General features: G+C 38.4%; 1 protein-coding gene across 3 annotated transcripts in view; it reads right to left on the bottom strand.

Moving 5' to 3' along the window:
• The window catches only part of ift70 (intraflagellar transport 70), a 104,751-nt gene that overhangs the window by 16,242 nt on the left and 68,535 nt on the right, over window positions 1–19,974 (bottom strand). For 2 of the 3 annotated variants that reach the window (XM_063057384.1, XM_063057383.1), the window contains exons 13-16: window positions 16,344–16,420; window positions 13,040–13,250; window positions 4,062–4,133; window positions 3,067–3,170 (exon numbers count right to left, since the gene is read on the bottom strand). In XM_063057384.1, coding sequence (XP_062913454.1) covers window positions 3,067–3,170; window positions 4,062–4,133; window positions 13,040–13,250; window positions 16,344–16,420 — 464 coding nt within the window. Of the gene's footprint in view, window positions 1–643; window positions 894–3,066; window positions 3,171–4,061; window positions 4,134–13,039; window positions 13,251–16,343; window positions 16,421–19,974 lie in introns of those variants that run through there. The other variant, XM_063057385.1, reaches the window with a different exon arrangement.

The following is a 19,974-nucleotide window of genomic DNA, read 5'->3' on the forward strand; positions in this document are numbered from 1 at the left end:
CTTACCATCACTGTCACATAGCACTGGCAGCAATCCTGAGAACACCACCCTTGAGGTCCTGTTCTTCAGCCTTCTGCCTAGTTCCCGAAACTCACACTTCAGGACCTCATCCCTCTTCCTGCCTATGTCATTGGTCCCAACATGTATCACGACTTCTGGTTGCTTTCCCTCTCATACCAGGATGCCGTGCACCTGGTCAGAGACATCCCAGACCCTGGCACCCGGGAGGCAACAAACCATGCGGGTGTCCTTCTCACGTCCACAAAATCTCCTGTCTGCTCCCCTGACTATAGAGTCTCCAATGACGACAGCTCTCCTCTTCTCCGTCCCACGCATCTGCACCACCGGGTTAGACTCAGTGCCGGAGGCCCTGCCACCGTGGCTCACACTTGGTCGGTCATCCCTGCCAATAGTATCCAGGACTGTAAACTTATTATTCAGGGGAATGGCTACAGGAGTGCTCTGCACTACCTGTCTGCTCACCTTTGCTTTCCCCCCTCTGACTGTCACCCAACGACCTGCTTCCGACAGCTTAGGTGTGACTATCTCCCTGTAGCTCTCATCTATGAAAGGCTCATTCTCCCTTATGAGTCGAAGGTCATCCAGCTGCTGCTCGAGATTCCTTACATGGTCTTCCAGATCGCCCAGCCGTATGCTCTTCTGGCAGATGTGACTCTGCGAGAGAGGGTAGTTCCCCCAAGACTGCCACATCTCACATGAGAGGCACATCACCATCTCAGGAGGCATTGTGAAAACTAACTGCGAGCAAGCTTGTCCTCCGCCTCTTCTCATCGAAGCCTCTCGAGTCAAAGCCTCAAAGCTCCACTCCTTCACTGGCCCACTCACTCACTGGCCGCTTTCCACAGGCCGCTTCGCTTGAGCTATCCCCTTGCCTGTACGGGCAATAAATCAAATAAATCAAGATGACAGCAAGAAAAAGCATGAAACCGGAGATCGCGCAAGAGCAGTGCGGCTTCATTGAAGACAGTGGGATGCAAAATACAATCTTCATCCCTAGAATGATTTGTGAGCATGCCATAGAGATCCAGAAAGACCTACATCCATGTTTCATCGATTATACCAAAGCTTTTGATAAGGTAAGACATGAAGAGATTATAAAAATTCTTCAACACTTGAACATTGATGGTTTATAACATAATCTTATTAACATGGTCATCCTTTTCTTATTCCTCAGTTCCACCCATATAATCTCCGTAAATGAGCACTCCAGTCTGTCCTACCTGAGCTCTGCTGTGATACTTTCCTTGACTAGTAATGCCACCCCTCACCCTTTAATCCCTCCTGCTCTATCACATCTAAAACAATGAAATCTGAAACACTCAGCTGCCCCTCTTGCAACTAAGTCTCACTAAAGGCTAAATGTCATAACTCCATGTGTAGATCCATGCCTTAAGATTATCTGCCTTTCCTACAATACTCTTTGCACCGAAGTAGATACAACTCAGAACATTAGTCCCACCATGCTCAATCTTCCAATTCCTGACTTTATATATAGGCTTTGTATATAGGACCTTCCCTGGAGGAGAGTCCAATGATGCAAAAATCTGAAGCCCTCCCTTATGCACCATCTCCTTGGCCAAGTGTTAAACTGTATAATCTTCCTACCTCTGGCTTCACTAGCATGTTGCACGGTAGAATTCCTAGATCACAACCCTGGAGGTCCTATTCTTTAGCATAGCACCTAACTCCTTAAATTCACTTTGCAGGACCTTGTCACCCTTCCTACCCATGTCAATATGTGGAAAGCCCACCCTCCCATTTAACAATTCTGTGGACTCAATCCAAGATGTCTCTAACCCTGGCACCTGACAGGCAATATACCATTCGGGATCTCGATCTTGCCCTCAGAACCTCCTGTCTGTTTCCCTTACCATTGAATCTCCTATAACTATGCCTTGTTTCTTCTCCTTACTTCCCTTTTGAGCCACAGGGCCAGCTGAATGCCAGAGACCTGACAGCTGTGGCTTTCCTCTGCTAGGTCATCCCATTCCAGCACTATCCAAAATGGCATACCTGTTGAGGAGAATGGCCACAGGGATACATTGCACTGGCTGCCGATCTCTTTTCCCCCACCTGACAGTCAACCTCCTTGTATGTCCGGTCAATCAACCCCTCAGCCTCCCAAATGATCTGATGTTAATCCAGTTCCAGGTATAATTCCTTAACATGGTCAGAAAGAAGCTGCAGCTAGATGCACTTCTTGCAGATGTAATCGCCAGGGACAATGGAGGTCTCACTGCCTTCCCACACCCTGCAAAAGTTGCATACCACAATCCTGCCTAGCATTCACACTGCTCTGACTATGCAATGAGAAAGAATGAAAGAAAAATTAGATGGAAAAAAAGATCTACCTTTGTCTTCTTTTATCAAAGACTGAACTTCCCACTCTAACAATAGCCGCTCCTCTTAAACCTAACTTCTTTTTACTGGCCCTTGCCAAGTGCCTAATAATACACAATCCAATGTCTCCTCAGGAATTGTGGTGTACTGAATGTCCTGATTACCTTCATTTGCTTTATTTGAACTCTCTCTCCCACTACACAATCCAATGTTTCCTCAGGTACTGTGGTGCACAGCATACCCGTTACCTTTCTTAAAAATTCAATTCACTTGACAGAGTGACCATTGATCTACTGATGCTACACTGAGATTTGTTTCCAACTCTTCAGGTCCTATATTCAGTCGTCCGTAATAGAAATCCAATAATCTAATATGGTGTTGCTGGACGGACCGATTTTCCAGATTATTGGATGTCACTCCAAAACATCTTGAGTTCACTTTTGTTTAGGTGTTGCAGAATAGCGCAATAAACTGATCAGTGAACCAGGTGACATTAAAGGATGTGAGGAAATGGGACCTTGGTGTGTTTAAATGGGCCACAGGAAACATCACTCAGTGAGCCAGATGCTGAACCATTGGGATTTCTGAATAATGGGAGAGCAGATCACAGTTTTGGTGCGTTAGTTATTTTTTGAGATAAAATCCAATATAAACTAAATATAATTATCTAACACAAACACTTAATTAGTTCAAGATATTACCTACCCTATAACGAGATTAACGATACAAAGGTGATAAATTTTTTTATCTGGGTCATCATATGCCAGCTGTTCCTCTTCCTTTTCAATCTTCCTCATCAATTCTTCTGCCTTTCAATAGAGATATAAAAACCCAAAGTGAACTAGCATGAAAAATCATTAGTTAAAAACTAATTAATAAAATCAAAATTGAGAAGGAAATTAAAATAGACAATAGAACAAGGGGAAAAGCAAGTCAGATAGTACAGTATTCTGGTAGAAACCTGCTGAAAGCTTAACCAACATGAGGCAAGGCTTTGTGGAAACACCAACTATAAAGGTAAATTTGATGTGTCAACCAAATGCATCACTTTGCATTTCTCTGTGTTACACTTGAGCTGACGTGTTCATCCATCTCTCAGTGAGATGTGAAAATAATGAAGAGGGTCAATGATAAATTGGTATCAGTGCAAATAAAGGGGATAAAAAACAGGAAAAAGCTGGAAATACTCAACAGGTCAGGGAGCTTCTGTGGAGAGTGAAACAGAATTAATGTACCAACCTGATGATCCTTCATCATGATGGAGAAAATTTAGAAAGCATGCATGTATTAAGTAACAGAGGAGGAAAGGACAGGGAGAACAAATATAGTACCTTTGATAGGATGGAGATCAAGAAAAAAAATGAGTGGCATATTTTGGTGTTGATAGGGAGAAGTTGAAAGTGCTTGTTTAGCTAGCTGAACTGTTTGGAGATGGTGGTGTAAATAGGAGGGGAACAGAAGTGCAAAAAATTACGTGGAAATGGTGCAATATAGAACACATGTTGCTGGAAATGTGAAATAAAGGTGAATGTGGGAATATCTAGCAGATTGTGCAGCATCTGTGAAGAGAGAAAAACTGAGTTTTGCCACAGCTTAATCAGATATCAAAAATCTTAAGGCATTCAATAAATGGTGTGATTATACACACACACTCACACACATTCTTGTATGGATTAAACATTAACACATGCTCTACTTACCTCTTCATTTTGACTGGTCATTATATAGGAAACACAGAGATTAGCAAGGACAATGGCGCTCACATTTAAGATCTGAAAGTTGAATAAAGTGGATTGTAAGCACATGCCCTCATAAAATAGCATTTCATTTAAAATAATTGAAAGTAAACGGTTGGATGGATCTCAAAATCAAAATAAACAAATTGACACTTCAAACAAGCGCAAATATTGCAATGAACAACTCAGACATTTAAGAATCACAATTAAATTAGGACACATAGAAATATATCAACATTTTCCTAAGAAATACATAATGCTCAGATGATTATTTCCTAAATAATTTCAGATGAGAAAATAGTTTCTCTAATGAAGACTATGTACAAGATTAATGCAACATTTACTAACAGCATTTTTAAATCTCTGTACAAGACACAGTATAAGAATTTATTTTACTAATCAGGATATTAATCCAGTAATGAGAAAATGTAAACCTTCAGCCATCAATTTCAGAAACAAAATTGAACTAAATAAAGCAAAGGGATGGGTGGAACGTTTTTCTTAGTTGCTAAATTCTAGCGAGTATTGGAACTGCAGTGAAACTAGGTACCTAAAGGATTGGAAATTGAATAAAGAGAGGGGAATGGGAAAAGTGGCCCAAAATAATTGAGCAGAACAGTGATATTGGTCTTTTATGAATGATTCCTCATCTGATATTATTGGGTGACAGCAAGAAGGTGGGTAGATGTGGAAGAGGAGACTTGGAAGATGAAGATGCCACAGTATCACGATTTAGCACAGTTTGGTGCTAAACGGTAGTATACGGGTTAGAGAGATGCTGTTACAGCTCAGGGTAGAGAACGGCATTCTCTGTCAGGAAGTTTGTATGTTCCTTCCCATGTGTGTGTGGGTTTTCTCTGGGTGCTCTGGTTTCATCCCACAGTCCAAACACCTATCAGTTAGGAGATTAATTTGGTCATTCTAAATTGTCCCATGATTTGGCTAGGATTAATTTGGTGGGTTGCTGGGCAGTGGACTCGAAGTGCCTGTTCTGTACTGTATCTCTAAATAAATAAACATCTTTGTGCTAAGAAATGACAAAAATATCAGCAGTACAGTATGGCCAACTGATAAAAGTGGAATGGGATGGAAACCATCTTCGCTGGCTCTAATAGAAAAATATAATTGGTGAATTATTTTGAAATTAATATCTAATCAAAAGTATACTAAAATTTAGTCTTATCGTGAAGTATTCCAACTAAAATTGGGCCATGTATTTTTTTATATATAAGTGACTACTAGAAATAATTTGATGATATACAGGTACGTATTTTGGAATTTAATATAAAGTGCTACACAACAAAGAATGGGAAATGGGATTAGACTAGTTAACTCTAGTTAAGAGACTGAAGAACTGTTGTTACAGTGTGTTTAATAATCTTTTTTAATGATTGATATACTTGATTTTAAATGGAGATTGCTAATTAAACATTACAACCCAATTTAATCAAACAAGGGAAACAAGAAGTTCCAGCTGCAGTACCAATTGATTTTAGAATTAAAAATCTTTATAACAAAAAGAATGCACAGGGAGCTGTAATTCCCTGTTTGGAAGATAATCTAAGTGAATGCCAGCTAAAACGTCACATTTAAATTACTGAATTGAGAGGGATGCCTAAAAGTTTCAAAACTGCTGGTAATAACTGAAAGAAATAACTGGTAATAACTAAAGAATGGAAGATAGGCAATTCATAATATTACAATCTTCTGTAATATGAAGTCCTGTCACTCCCACATAAATTCAGTGAGAGTGAATTTTATTTTGCAGCTCAAATTTTTGTGTTGTGATTTGTTATTTATGTCAAGGCAAATTTCTGTCACCTGGATAGCCTTTACACAGGGGTCACTGGTACTGGGTAGTTTAACTACAAAAAAAAACTGCCATCTCAACTGGATAGCAAATAAGATTAACCTATTCTTTTGAAGTAAAATATTATAAAAGGGAACACACACAAAATGCTGGAGGAACTCAGCAGGGCAGGCAGCATCTAAGGCAGAGAGTAAACAGTCAACATTTTGGGCTGAGACCTTTCATCAGAACTCGAAACAAAGGGCAGAAGTCAGAATAAGAAGGTGGGGGAGGGGGGAAGAAGAAGTACAAGTTGGCAGATGATAGATGAAACCGGGAGAGGGGGAGGGGGTGAATTAAAGTGCTAGGAAGTTGATTGGTGAAAGAAATAAAGGGCTGGAGAAGGGGGGAAATCTGATAGGGGAGGAGCACCAGAGGAAGGTGATGGGCAGGTAAGAAGAGATGGTGTGAGAGGGAAACAGGAATGGGGAATGATAAAGGGGGGGGGGGAGAATTACTGGAATTTTGAATGACCTCCTTGAGTACTGTATTGACCTCATCCTTCCAATACAGTTTACACATTTCAGACAGCGTCTATGTATCCCAATGTCACCTCTCTATTGTCTCTTTGAGGTTTGGGATTAATCTTACCACCAAACTCTGACTCCCTTCTTTGTGATCAGAACTGTACAGGTGGTCTGACAAGCCACTGATAAGCACAGAATGCAGTGTTTGACTACACAGGGAATCCCTGCTTGCAAACATGTTTCATTGTTGAAACCTGCTCCTAAACTGAACATATACTTCACATCATTGTTACAGTAGCTTGAACTGTTAAGAAGAAACATTCTGGTGTCAGTAAGTGCACTAGCATGATATACTTAATAAAGTACATGAAATATCAAAAACTGAGCACACAGATCTAGATAATTCACTTTTACTTGAGCCTCTGTAAAACAATTGGAGATGATTTGTCTTGCAGTTAATTCTAAGAGCTAAAATCTGTCAACCATGCAAAAATGTCTTTCCAATTGTTTTTGTTTATACAGATGATCCTGTTTGCAAGAATGAATAGTAGGCAATGGTTCAATGAAACAATATCAAAATTCAAGAGAAGTAGGTGGTTCCTATCTAAAGCAATGGTTCTCTTAGGCTCTACTCCCTAATACTTGCATTATAAAGTGTGTACTTTGGATAGCTAATAAAGCGGAGCTTTGAAATGGTTTCTTAAGTAGCCATCTGTAAGTATGAGCAGCGGTACATTGGGAAGTGAGCTGTACTTTTCTAATATTTAGTCAAGGTTTTCTTCTCTGCTTGCTTATTGGCTGGTTTAAAGACAATCTTTCAACTTCATCTTTTCTGTTTCCATATCACACATGAAGTAATTTTTGTATCATGTTCCTAATTTCATATAACTTTTGACTAGAATCATCAATTAGAATTTCATAGTTTTTCAGAATACTGTTAGTTATACTGTACGTTATAGCACATATTGCCGTGAAATTTAACGAGATCATTAACATTTTCACTTTCACACACCTGAGATTTACTTGATTATCAAACTACTTCCTAAGTGTATTAAATTTCTAAATATATCTAATATTTTTATATTTTATTACTTTATTGGTACATAATATTTCAAGCAAAACTACCCTTCTATCTAAAAAACATGTTAAGGGTTTACTAAAGCTACTTGCCAAGTACTGCACACAACTTTTATCTGATATGATGTAAACCACTACATTTTACACCTGGTGGTACGTATAGATTATAGTAAATCAATATAATTATTTAGGTCAATCATATAATGATACTGAAGCCCATATGGTAAGACTTTACAGGGACAATTTAGCTTAAAAAACATTGTTTGAAATGTAATTAAAATCCCATAAAATGAACTGTACGCACTCTGAAATAAATTATTAATACAGAAGACCTACTAAGATCTTATATAAATACCTGAAAAGCTACTTTTAATCAATTTGCCTAACTTATATAGTTTAAATAATGCAATGGTTTTACATATAATAGTTAACAAAGTCTCCTTAAGTTCTATCCGATGGATGTTAGCAAAATAGATCTCAATATCCACTTTAAAACAATTTCATAGGTTAATCAAATTTGTTAAAAAGTCAATTTTGCAAAAATGTCCTCAATATAAATTTTAGTCTAAGGTATTGCAAATTTACATTATTCATTACAATAGATACTTAATACCAGAGCTCTTCCTTTGAAACAAAACCAACAGTTCGCACTGTCACTTTGTTCCATTAAACTGCAATGTTAGTTGTCACTGTAGAGAAAGATTTTTGCTATCACAGTGGCCCAACCACAGAATTGCAGGTGTAAAAATTCCAGATAAAGCAACATAGGGTTAATAAGCATAATAAATACATTTAAAATGTAGTATTCCCTTGCTGAATTAATAAAATTGGGAACTCAGCAATTCATATACTATCTGACCGCTAAAACGATTATTTACTAATGACTTTTAATGTTGGCACAATTCTAAAAGAAATCTGATTAGAATGGACTCTAAATTACCTGCAAATTTGCCATGTTCAAGTACAAATCCTGATGAAATATAGATGCAATATTTTAAGAAAAATCTCCCTTAAAATGTGACAAGTAGAAATTACATTTTACTAAAATTAATTATCTTTATGAAATTTAAAGAACATACATAATTTTTTGCAAAAATGTTTTACAATTGATATTGTATTATGAAAACCTTTTAATATATTAATTTCCCTATTGCTAATCTATAAACGGCAGATAAACCTTTTCCAAAGGAGATAATAATAATTTAGCCCCATGCAGAATCTAGCATTTACAATATTATCAAGCAATTATGACTAAAAATATTCTGAGGGAATGTGCGCAGTTTTGGGTCCCATATCTAAGGAAGGATGTGCTGGCATTGGGGAAGGTCCAGAGGAGACTTACAAGAATGATCCTGGGAATGAAATGGTTAACATATGAAGAGTGTTTGATGGCTCAGAACCTATACTCACTGAATGGTGGGTTGGGGGGGGGGGGGAAATCTCATTGAAACCCATTGAATATTGAAAGGTCTAGATCGAGTGGATTTAGAATTAATGTTCCCAATACGGGAAGAGTCTAGGACCAAAGAGCACAACTTTGGAATAGAAGGACATCTCTTTAACACAGATGAAGAGGAATTTTAGACAGAGAATGGTGAACCTGTGTAATTCACTGTCACAGATAACTTCAGAGGCCAAGTCACTGGGTATATTTAAAGAAGAGTTGATAGGTTTATGATTATTAATAATGTCTAAGATGGTAGGAGAATGGGATTGAGAGGGAAAGTAAATCAGCCATGACAGAATGGTGGAGCAGACTCAATGGGCTGAATGGCCTAATTCTGCTCCTGTGTCTTATGTTTTTTTGATCTTCACTGTTAAGCTTTCCAGCAACAGCCAAGGCATGAACAAATCCTTTGAACACAGTATCTGGTTTTAGCTCTCCAGATTATGCCTGTTCTAGTATTTAGCCCACTTTTTGTCAACTGCATATGGGCAGTAAAAATATGTTATGTAGTATTCATATGCACACAGAACCAGATCAGCTGGCTTTACTGCACAGTGAATAAACAAGAACAATGCACTACAAAAGAGAATTCTGGGCCAATGAATTAGTGAAAATTCATGCTGATATGTAAATATTTTGGTTTATTTTTTATTAAAAGAGAACACTACAGGAAAATGTAAAACTCTACATTGACTGAGAGAGATGAGCGGTGTTATAAGAAATAGAAAGGAAGGTGTTAGTGATGTTGGTTAAATTAAAAATATTCAAAGTCCAAAGCCTAACTGATACATAGTGTCATAGACTCAGAAACTACAGCAGAGAAACAAGCCCTTCAGCCCATCTAGCCTGTGCCAAACCATTTGATCTGCCTACTCCCATTGACCTACAGCAGGACCATAGCCATCCATACCACTACCGTCCATAACCCTAACCAAACTTCTCTTAAACATTGAAATCGAGCTCGCATTCACTACTTGCGCTGACAGCTCCTTCCACACTCTCCCGACTTACTGAGTGAAGATGTTTCCCTTAAACTTTTCACCTTTCACCCTTAGCCCACGACCTCCAATTGTAGTCCCACCCAACCTGCTTGCATTCACACATCTGTACCACTCATAATTTTGTATACCTCTATCAAATCAACCCTTAATCTTCTATGTTCCAAAGAATAAAGTAGAATAAAGTCCTAATCTATTCAATCTTTCCTTATAATTCATGTCCTCCACTCACAGCAAAATTCTTTTAAATTTTCTCTGTACCCTTTCAACCTTATTTACATCTTTCCTGCACGTAGGTGACCAAAACTGCACCCAATACTCCAAATTAGACCTCACCAACTTAACTTCAAAATATCATCCCATCTCCAGTACTCAATACTTTGATTTATAAAGGCTGATGTTCCAAAGGGTTTCTTTACAACCCTATCTGACTGTGCCGTCACTTTCAATGAATTATGGACCTGTATTCGCAGATCCCTTTGTTCCACCGTTCACTCTGTAAGACTTACCCTGATCAGTCCTACCAAGGTTCCCTATAACGGTTATCTTCATCTTTTATTCTGACAAGCACATACAAGGTTTGTACTCTCAAAATTTCTCTTTTGAAGGCCTCCCACTTACCCTTTCTGCAGAAAGCAGCCTGTCCCAATTCATACTTGTCAGATCCTTTCTGATACCATCAAAATTGGCCTTTCTCCAATTCACAATCTCAATCTGCGGACCTTACTTATCCTTTTCCATATTTACTTTGAAACCAATGGCATTATGATCACCAGATGCAAAGTATTCCCCTACACAAACTTCTGTCACCTGCCCTGTTTTATCCCCTATATCAGATCAAGTATTGTACACTCTCTTGTTGGGACTTCTATGTACTGATTAAGGAAACTTTCATGAACACATTTGACAAACTATCCCATCTAGTCTTTTTACAGTATGGAAGTCCCAGTAAATACGTGGAAAGATAAAAATCACCTACTATAAGAACCTTACGTTTCTTACAACAATCTGTGATTGCTCTACAAATTTGTTTCTCTAATTACATCGCCTGTTGGGTGGTCTATAATATAGCCCCCATTAACGTGGTGGTACCTTTCTTATTCCTCAGTTCCACCCATAAATCCTCACTAGACGAGTTCTCCAGTCTGTCCTGACTGAACACTCCTGTGACATTTTCCCTAACTAGTAATGACACCCCTTTTCCTTTAATCTCTCCCAGTCTGTTGTGTCTAAAAGAACGACACCCTGGAATATTCAACTGGCAGTCCTGACCCTCCTGTTACCAAGTTTCACTAATGGCCAAATATCATATTTTCATGTACTGATCCATGCCTTGAGCTCATCTGCCTTTCCTACAATACTTCTTGCATTAAAATATATGCAGCTCAGAACATTACTCGCACCATGCTCAACCTTTTGATTCCTGACTTTGTCTAAGGTCTTAAAAACATCTGTTCCCACACCACTCCACTATTTGTTCTGGTACTTTGGTTCCCACCCCCCCCCCCGCAACACTAGTTTAAACCCCTTCCCCCCCCTCCCCACCGTGCTGCACTTGCAAACCTTCTCGTTAGGATATTAGACTTCCTCCAGTTCAGGTGTAAACCATCTTATCTGTACAGTTCCCACCTTCCCTGGAAGAGAGCCCAGTGATCCAAAAATCTGATGCCCTCCCTCCTACACCAACTCCTTAGCCACATGTTAAACTATATGATTTTCCTATTATAAGATGTCCTTGTGCGAATAGCATATTCCTGGGTGCAGGAGTATATGCTGAGGGACACAATGAACAATAGTGCAGTCACCACAAAAGCTTTGGGGGATGAGAGAGTGTGGGTGGAGGACAGGTGTCTAGGGTCTTGCCATCACTGGAGACTGAGGGGCTAGGTCCTGTGTAACAGCCTCTCAAGTACTTCATAGATGTAAGAGAATGTAGTCATTAGATGGTACAGTGAATGTAAAAAATGACATGCACAATTAAATTTGTGTCTAATCTTCACCACCCTGCTAAGTGTATTCACAAGGTTAAAAAGATTTACCATTTTTTTTTGGAGAAACTGATGTGTCATTAAAAAAACCAAAAAGATTAAAAAATACATATTTAAAAATAGATAACAATGAATATTTTAATAGGTACATTTAATAATGTATATAAAATGATCTTATTTTTAAAAATGTATTGTATTTCTGTCATTGAAATTACATGGAGGTTGCAATATTAAGTCAATCCAGTGCAATTATCTTACTGTCTAAAAATTCACTTATTTTAGTATGTTTATCATAAACGATCAAATTTTATTAGTTTGCAAGAACTTGATTAATTTGATGATATGCAACTTTTGGTCACTGCATTCATTAGTCTCTTACTTTTGAAGAATGTGTTAAAAAGTCAGAGACTGATGAATTTCATACTGTGTAAAATGTACATTCCTATTAATGATCTGAGTAAAGATTCATCTGGTTTGGGATACTGCAGCATGAATTCAAGATCACATATTAGACACACAATAAAACTGGCACCTGGTAGGTATAACTTGTAACCAACAGATGGAAAAAACATTATGTCATTGAATTGCTTTTACATTAGGCCCGTCAACACAAGTTCTTGGGTGGGTATTCAATAACAAACTATTTCTAATTGATTCAATAAGGAATCCATAAAGGTTAGGGATTATACTTGATTTGAATTTGAAAAGCCTTGATCACACAGTTAGTAGGGACACTTCCAAAAAGACAGCCATAAAAAAAACCTGTGGTGATCAATTGACCAATGCTGTTCATGTACTATTGTTGCTTTTACTAAGTTTTTAAAAAAATTAACTAAAGATAAACTGAATTAGGTGATTGAGTGCTCACACTTTGAGCACCTGTTAGTTCATGTCAGGATAGATATACTGTACCTCTCAAAAGTAGTTTGGTTATGAGTAATAATCCTAAACATCAACTGCATACATATTCATAATCAACTTTTAATAACTAAATTCATTTTGTAAATTGTGTTGGTTGATAGCTATAGAATTGAAATAATAAATACTTAATCATAAGGGACACAGAATGACAGTTAAACTATTATTCTTAAAAACATGCAAACATTGGTATCTTACGTTATCATAATGTTTTTTCACAATTGGCTCATAGAAGCCTATTGCCTCTTTATACTTGTTCTCTTGCATGAAGAGAACGTGGGCAACATTCAGTTTCCAAACATCATGCTCATTGCAGAACTCCACTGACTTTCGGAAGATTTTCTCGACCATTTGGTAGTTTTCCAAATTCCAATAGATTCGGGCCTGAGCCATAAGCACTGGAATGTACCTGAGAAAATGCATTCCATTAGGTTTTTAATAATGAAGATGCAAACTTAATACAAGACAAATGTTAAAAAAGCTCACAGATCTCTATTGTATTATTCCTATTTTGGTAGCTTGTAAAAGTATTTCCTAGGGATATTGGACCACTCATTTGGGGGAATGTCACCTTACACTGATCCTTCATTATCAAGCAAACTGCAAGTTTATCTGTAATATGACAATAACCCAGTGTGAGAAATAGTCTTGCATTCTTCCCCCTTTATACTTTCCTTCCCTTTCCTCTTTATTAAAAAAGCTTTATTGTACATTTTAACTCTGACACAAGGCTTTTGACCAGAGACATGAACTCTGATTTTTTTTTCTGACCTATTTCCAACATTTTCTTCTTTAATTTGAGAAGATATGCCAGTTATCAATGATACTTCTTTATAGCAAAAAGAAGTTTAACTAACCACTGCATTATTCAGATCCTGCCCGGCTCTCAGTAGGTTTGGTCAATCAGTGTTTCAAAAGAAGGCTTGTGCATTCTGAGCATAAGCTTATCTCACAAGAATCACATTGAAAGTCAATGCACAGGTATCTGAAACCTGGACCACTTAAATCCCTCAGGAACATAAGAAACAGGAACAGGCAACCTGGCTTGTTGAGCCTGCTCTGCAATTCAACGAGATCATGGTTGATCTGGCCATCCACTCGGCTCCACCTACCTGAATTTTCCCCATAACCCTTACCCGTCTGCCATGTAAAAATCTAATTATAAGTTAAATATATTTAATGAAGTAATCTCTACTGCTTCTTTGGGTAGAGAATTCTATAGATCCACGACTGTCTGAGAAAAGCAGTTTCTCCTCATCTTTGTCCTAAACTTATTCCCCAAATCGTGAGGCTATTTCCCCTAGTTCTAGTCTCACATACCAGTGGAAACAACTTTCCTGCATTTACATTAATGATGCCTTTCATGATATTTTATGTTTCTATATGATCCCCACCCATTCTTCTGAATTCTAGTGAGTATAGTCCCAGGCAAGTTCATGTCCCCTCATTGCTAGAATCAATCAGAACATATCATTCCTCAAGTGAGATGCAGCCTCATCAGTACAATGTAAAGTTGCAGCATAAACTCCCTGCTCTTATTTGGAAGAAATAGTAATTCATAACATCACCAGAGTATTTTTATTCCCCAATATCTGGTGGAAGATAAATAAAGAAGCTGTGTTGTCCTAGAAATTTTATTTCAGGGCTCTAGTGACTGGGGTGGATAGTAAAATGCTGGGAATTGTCCAAAAAGTTCTGTTTGTAAATATAGATTGACAAGCTAATTTTGATAATTACTGGTTAATTTAAAAGTTCATTTAAATTGTTATTTCTAAATAATCATGAAAGTACCATAGTATTTAGATCAAAGGAAGTATGTATGTAGTTTTATTGTATTTAAATCAATATTAAATAAATTGACTTTTGGCCAGAGGTTAATAGCCTTTCAAAAATGACATTTCCACACTTTGTAATGGTGTTCTGGAGCTAACTTTATTCAATGTATCACTAATTTTGTTTTAAACAAAGGGAGTGGTTGAATTAGCAGTAATTTTGAAGATGAAAGGAAGCTACAAAGGGAAGGCGGAACCACCAGCTAGCTGCGGGCCACATATCAGTACTGCAGCACATCTGCTCTCTAGTTCTGCTGCTGGACTCCGCATTGGTAAATCAGCAATTCCTTATTGCACTGAGTACAGATATTAGATACACTTTATATTTTGAGTGATGTTGTCAGTTTTCTTTAAAAAGGTAAGAGAAGATCAAGTTGTAAGAGGAATGTCAGCACAGCCGGGAACATGACCTCAGAATTTGTTCTCTGAAATGTACTTGCCTCTTGTGAACTGGTTAGTTTTGTGGAAATCCTCTGACAGTGAAGCTTACAGGGATAATGGGAGAAGAGTGGTGTAAAAGGTTAGTACTGCCCCAGCGATCCCTGCAGTAGCTGAATGTGAGGAATGAACCAGGCTGAGGGCAATCCAACACATTGATAAACTGAGGAAGAAGTGGAATATGGAGTTGAAAGTTACTAAGAGCAAGGTGACACAATTCGATCTGAGTAATTATTCTCTGAATACAAGTTGATGTGCTATTATGGAACAAACAACCAATTAGGATATAAGAGATTTACAAGTGATTACGGTAATATGGTTATGTAATGATTGTTGTAATGCTACCCCAAGGTAAAATTCTGCTGCTGTCTGCAAGGAGTTTGTACTTTCTCCCTGTTTCTTCCAGTGCTAAGGCTTCCTCCCACATTCCAAAGACAAACCTTTATTAGATTAATTGGTCAGATGGGCCTGTTACAGTGTTGTAACAATAACATTAACTATTCGGTTACTAGCTTTTTACAGAGGAACTGACAAAACTGATCAACTGAAATAAGTTTACAACATAAATGGCAAGAAGTGATGAACCGATGATAATTCTTAACAATAAAGTACATAGAGCAGCAAATACCGTAGTGTGCTCCTTGTCAATATGAATTATTAATATTAACATTAAGGGAAATTAAAAAGGGTTGGATTGAGGTGGTGTTGTGGAAGTGAAGTGGTGAAAGAATGACTTCTTTTGAATGATAAAACTGGAAGAAGTAGTGAAGATGAGTTTCATGATAAAAGAAATTTACACCTAGCATGAGATTATAATTCCAATGGGATCATCCTCCACTGAATTTCATCCTAGAAAAAATATATAGCTTCCATAAAACAGCTGCAGTTATATAGCATTTTGAATGTGGATAAGTCTAAGAATGCTTTATAGAGCCATTATTTAATAGACTGTACAGCACAGAAGACCATGTTAAGACCAAAAGGTTGGTTTAAAAGGCAGGTTTTAAGGAAATTCTTAGAAAACAGTATTGAGGTGATGGGGCTTAAATCAAGAATTTTAGAGACGGGTCCTTGGTAGTTGATAGCACGACTAAATGAAAGGAGAAGGGGAAGAGTAGAAACAGTCTGCCTTGTTGTCTTTTTGTCATGGAACATTTATACCCAGCCACATCTGAAAAGCAAATACTAAATTCTAATCACATACTTCAAGGATTTTACTAAATGTAACTCACTTCTCAAGTGCTTCATCATACTCATTAACAGCCTTTTTCACAGCATCATCATCCCGATTATGTCTTGCTTCCTGTACCTGGATGGAAAGTAAATGTTCATGTGTACACATGGATCATATTTCACTATCATTTCATTTTCTCTTGCAAAAAAAAGTGAAGCAACCTTCAACCTTTTAGTCAGAATTGTCAAAGCATAGAAATATGGTTGATATTTCACCTCCAGAAGGATGTCAAAAGCTCCCAAATATTTTCATTTTGTCATTGTTATTGTTTAAAGTGAGGAAAAAGTTTGAGCAACACACACAAAATGCTGAAGGAACTCAGCAGGCCAGGCAGCATCTATGGAAGAGAGTATAGGTGGCGTTTCAGGCCAAGACAGTTTGAATTCTTATAGTGTACATTACATCTCTATTTTCAGATTGGGTGTAATTCTTAAAATAAGAGAAGTTCTTTTGTAATTCTTTTGCGCTTAGTTTTGCGATACGTACACAGTTTAGAATTAGTTATTTTTTTTCAAGGTCTATCAGCCACATTAACTATTGGAACAGTAAAAGCCTGCGTCTATGGCTAAAAGACAGATAAAAGAAGTCAAAAATATGTCATCTCTATGATTAGAATTTTAGACTCATAGAACACCACAGCACAGAAACAGGCCCTTTGGCCCATCTAGTCCATGCCAAACTATTAATTTGCCTAGTCCCATCAACCAGCACTCAAACCATACCCCTCCTTGCCTCTCCCATCCATGTACCTATCCAAATTTCCCTTAAATGTTGAAATCGATCCTGTATCCACCACCTATACTGGCAGCTTGTTCTACAATCTCACCACCCTCTGAGTGAAAACATTCCTCCTCATGTTCCCCTTAAAGAATCCATCTTTCACCTTTAACTCATGCCCTCCAGTTGTGATCTCACCTAACTTCTGTGGAAAAAGCCTGCTTGCATTTTCCTGATCTGTACTCCTCATAATTTTGTATACCTCTCTCAAAGCTCCCCTCTATCTTCTACTTTCTAGGGAATAAAATCCAAAACTATTCAACCTTTTCCTATAACTCAGGTCCTCCAGTCCCAGCAATGCCAACAAAAATTTTCTCTGCACTCTTTCAATCTTATTTACATCTTTCCTGTAGTTTGGTGACCAAAACTCCACACAGTATTTCAAATTAGGGGAGTAGGCCTCAGCAACGTCTTATACGGTTTCAACGTAACATCCCAACTCCTGTACCCAATATATTGATTTACAGAGACCAATGTGCCAAAAGCTTTCATTACAACACTATGTACCCGTGATGCCAGTTTCAAGGAATTATGGATCTGTATTCCCAAACTCTCTGTTCTACCACCCTCCTCACTGCCCTACTGCTCACTGTGTAAGACCTGCCCTTGCTGGTCCTCCCAAAGTGCAACACCTCATACTTGTCTGCATTAAATTCCATCTGCCATTTCTCAGCTTTTTTTTCTAGCTGGTCCAGATTCTACTGCAAGCTTTGATAGTCTTCCTCATTGTGCTCTATACTACCAATCTTGGTGTCATCCATAAATTTGCTGATCCATTTTGCCACATTATCATCCAGATTGTCGATATAGATGACAAACAACAATGGACTCAGCACCGATCCCTGAGGCACACCACCAATCACAGGCCTCCAGTCAGAAAGGCAAGCAACCTCTATCACTCTCTGGCTTCTCCTGCAAAGCCAAGGTCTAATCCAATTTACTACCTCATTTTGAATGCAAAGCAACTAAACCTTCTTGACCAACCTCCCATGCGGGACCTTGTCAAAAGCCTTGGTAAAATCAATGTAGACAACATCTACTACTTTGCTTTCATCATCTTTACTGGTAACTTCCTCAAAAAACTCTGTATGATTGGTTAGACATGACCTACCATGAACAAAACCATGTTGACTGTACCTAATCAGTCTATTTCTATCCAAATACCTACATATCCAGTCCCTTACAATACCTTCCAATAACTTTTCCACTACTGATGTTAGGCTCACCAGCCAGTAATTTCCTGGCTTATTCTTAGAGCCTTTCTTAAACGGCGGAACAACATTAGGCATTCTCCAATCCTCTGGCACCTCACCCCTGGCTAAGGGTATTTAAATATCTCTACCAGGGCCCCTGCAATTTCTGCACCAGCCTCCCACATGGTGTGAGGGAACACCTTGTTAGGCCCTGGGGATTTATCCACCCTAATTTGTCTCATGACAGCAAAACCCCTCTTCTGTAATCTGTATACGGCCCATGACTTTGCTGCTGCTTTGCCTCACTTCTATAGACTCTGTGTCCATTTCCCGAGGAAATGCAGATGGAAAAATTCTATTTGAAAACTCCCCCATCTCCTTCAGCTCCATGTATAGATTACCACTCTGATCTTCCAGAGGATCTTCCTTTGCTATCCTTTTGCTCTTAATATATCTGTAGAAGCCGTTACGATTGTCCTTCACCTTGTCTGCTAGAGCAACATCATGCCTTCTTTTAGCCCTCCTGATTTTCTCCTTAAATGTTCTCTTGCATTTCTTGTACTCAAGTACCTCATTTGTTCTTACCAGTTCATACCTGCTATGTACCTCCATTTTTTCTTAACCAAGGCCTCAATATCTCTGGAAAAACAAGGTTCCCGAAAGCTATTATCCTTGTCTTTTTTTCTGATAGGAACATACAAACTCTGTACTCTGAAAGTTTCACTTTTCAAGTACACCTTTGCCAGAAAACAACCTGTGCCAATCCACACTTGGCAGATCCTTTCTGATACCATCAAAATTGGCCTTTTTATAATTTAGAATCTTAACCTGCAGACCAGACCAATCCAATTCTTTTCCATAATATTCTTGAATCTAATGGCATCATGATCACGAGATGCAAGGTGTTCCTCTACACAAACTTCTGTCCCCTGGTCTGTCTCATTCCCTAATAGGGAAGTCTAGTATTACACTCTTTCTAGTTGGGACTTCTATGTACCGATTAAGAAATTTTCCTGAACACGTTTGACGTACTCTTTCCTATCCAGCCCTTTTACAGTATTTGAGTCCCAGGCAACATGTGGAAAGTTAAAATCACCTGCTATCACAACCTCATGTATCTGGCAACAGTCTGTGGTTGCTCTACAAATTTGTTCTTCTATATAGCGCGGAATGTTAACTGGTCTATAATCCCAGCAATATGGTCATACCTTTCTTATTCCTCGTTCTATGCATAAAGCCTCAGTAAACTAGCTCTCCAGTCTGTCCTTTCTGAGTACCGTGGTGACATTTTCCCTGACTAGTGATGCCACCCCTCCCCCTTTAATCCCTCCTACTCTATCAAGTCTAAAACAAAGGAACACCGGGATACTGAGCTGCCAGTTCTGCCCCTCCTGCAACCAAGTGTCATTAATGGCTACAATGTCATAATCTCATGTGCTGATCCATGCCCAACCACTGTGGCTTTCCTCTGCTAGGTCATTTCCCCTAACAGCATCCAAAGTGATTTACCTGTTGTTAAGGGAAACTGCCACAGGGGTACTCTGCACTGGCTGTCTATCCCCTTTCCCTCACCTGACGATCATCCAGTTTCCTGTGTCCTATACCTTGGGTATAACTAACTCCATGTACATCCTGTCTATCAACCCCTCAACCTCCTGA

This window comes from Mobula hypostoma, chromosome 9 (genome assembly GCF_963921235.1).
Source record: "Mobula hypostoma chromosome 9, sMobHyp1.1, whole genome shotgun sequence".
NCBI lineage: Eukaryota > Metazoa > Chordata > Chondrichthyes > Myliobatiformes > Myliobatidae > Mobula > Mobula hypostoma.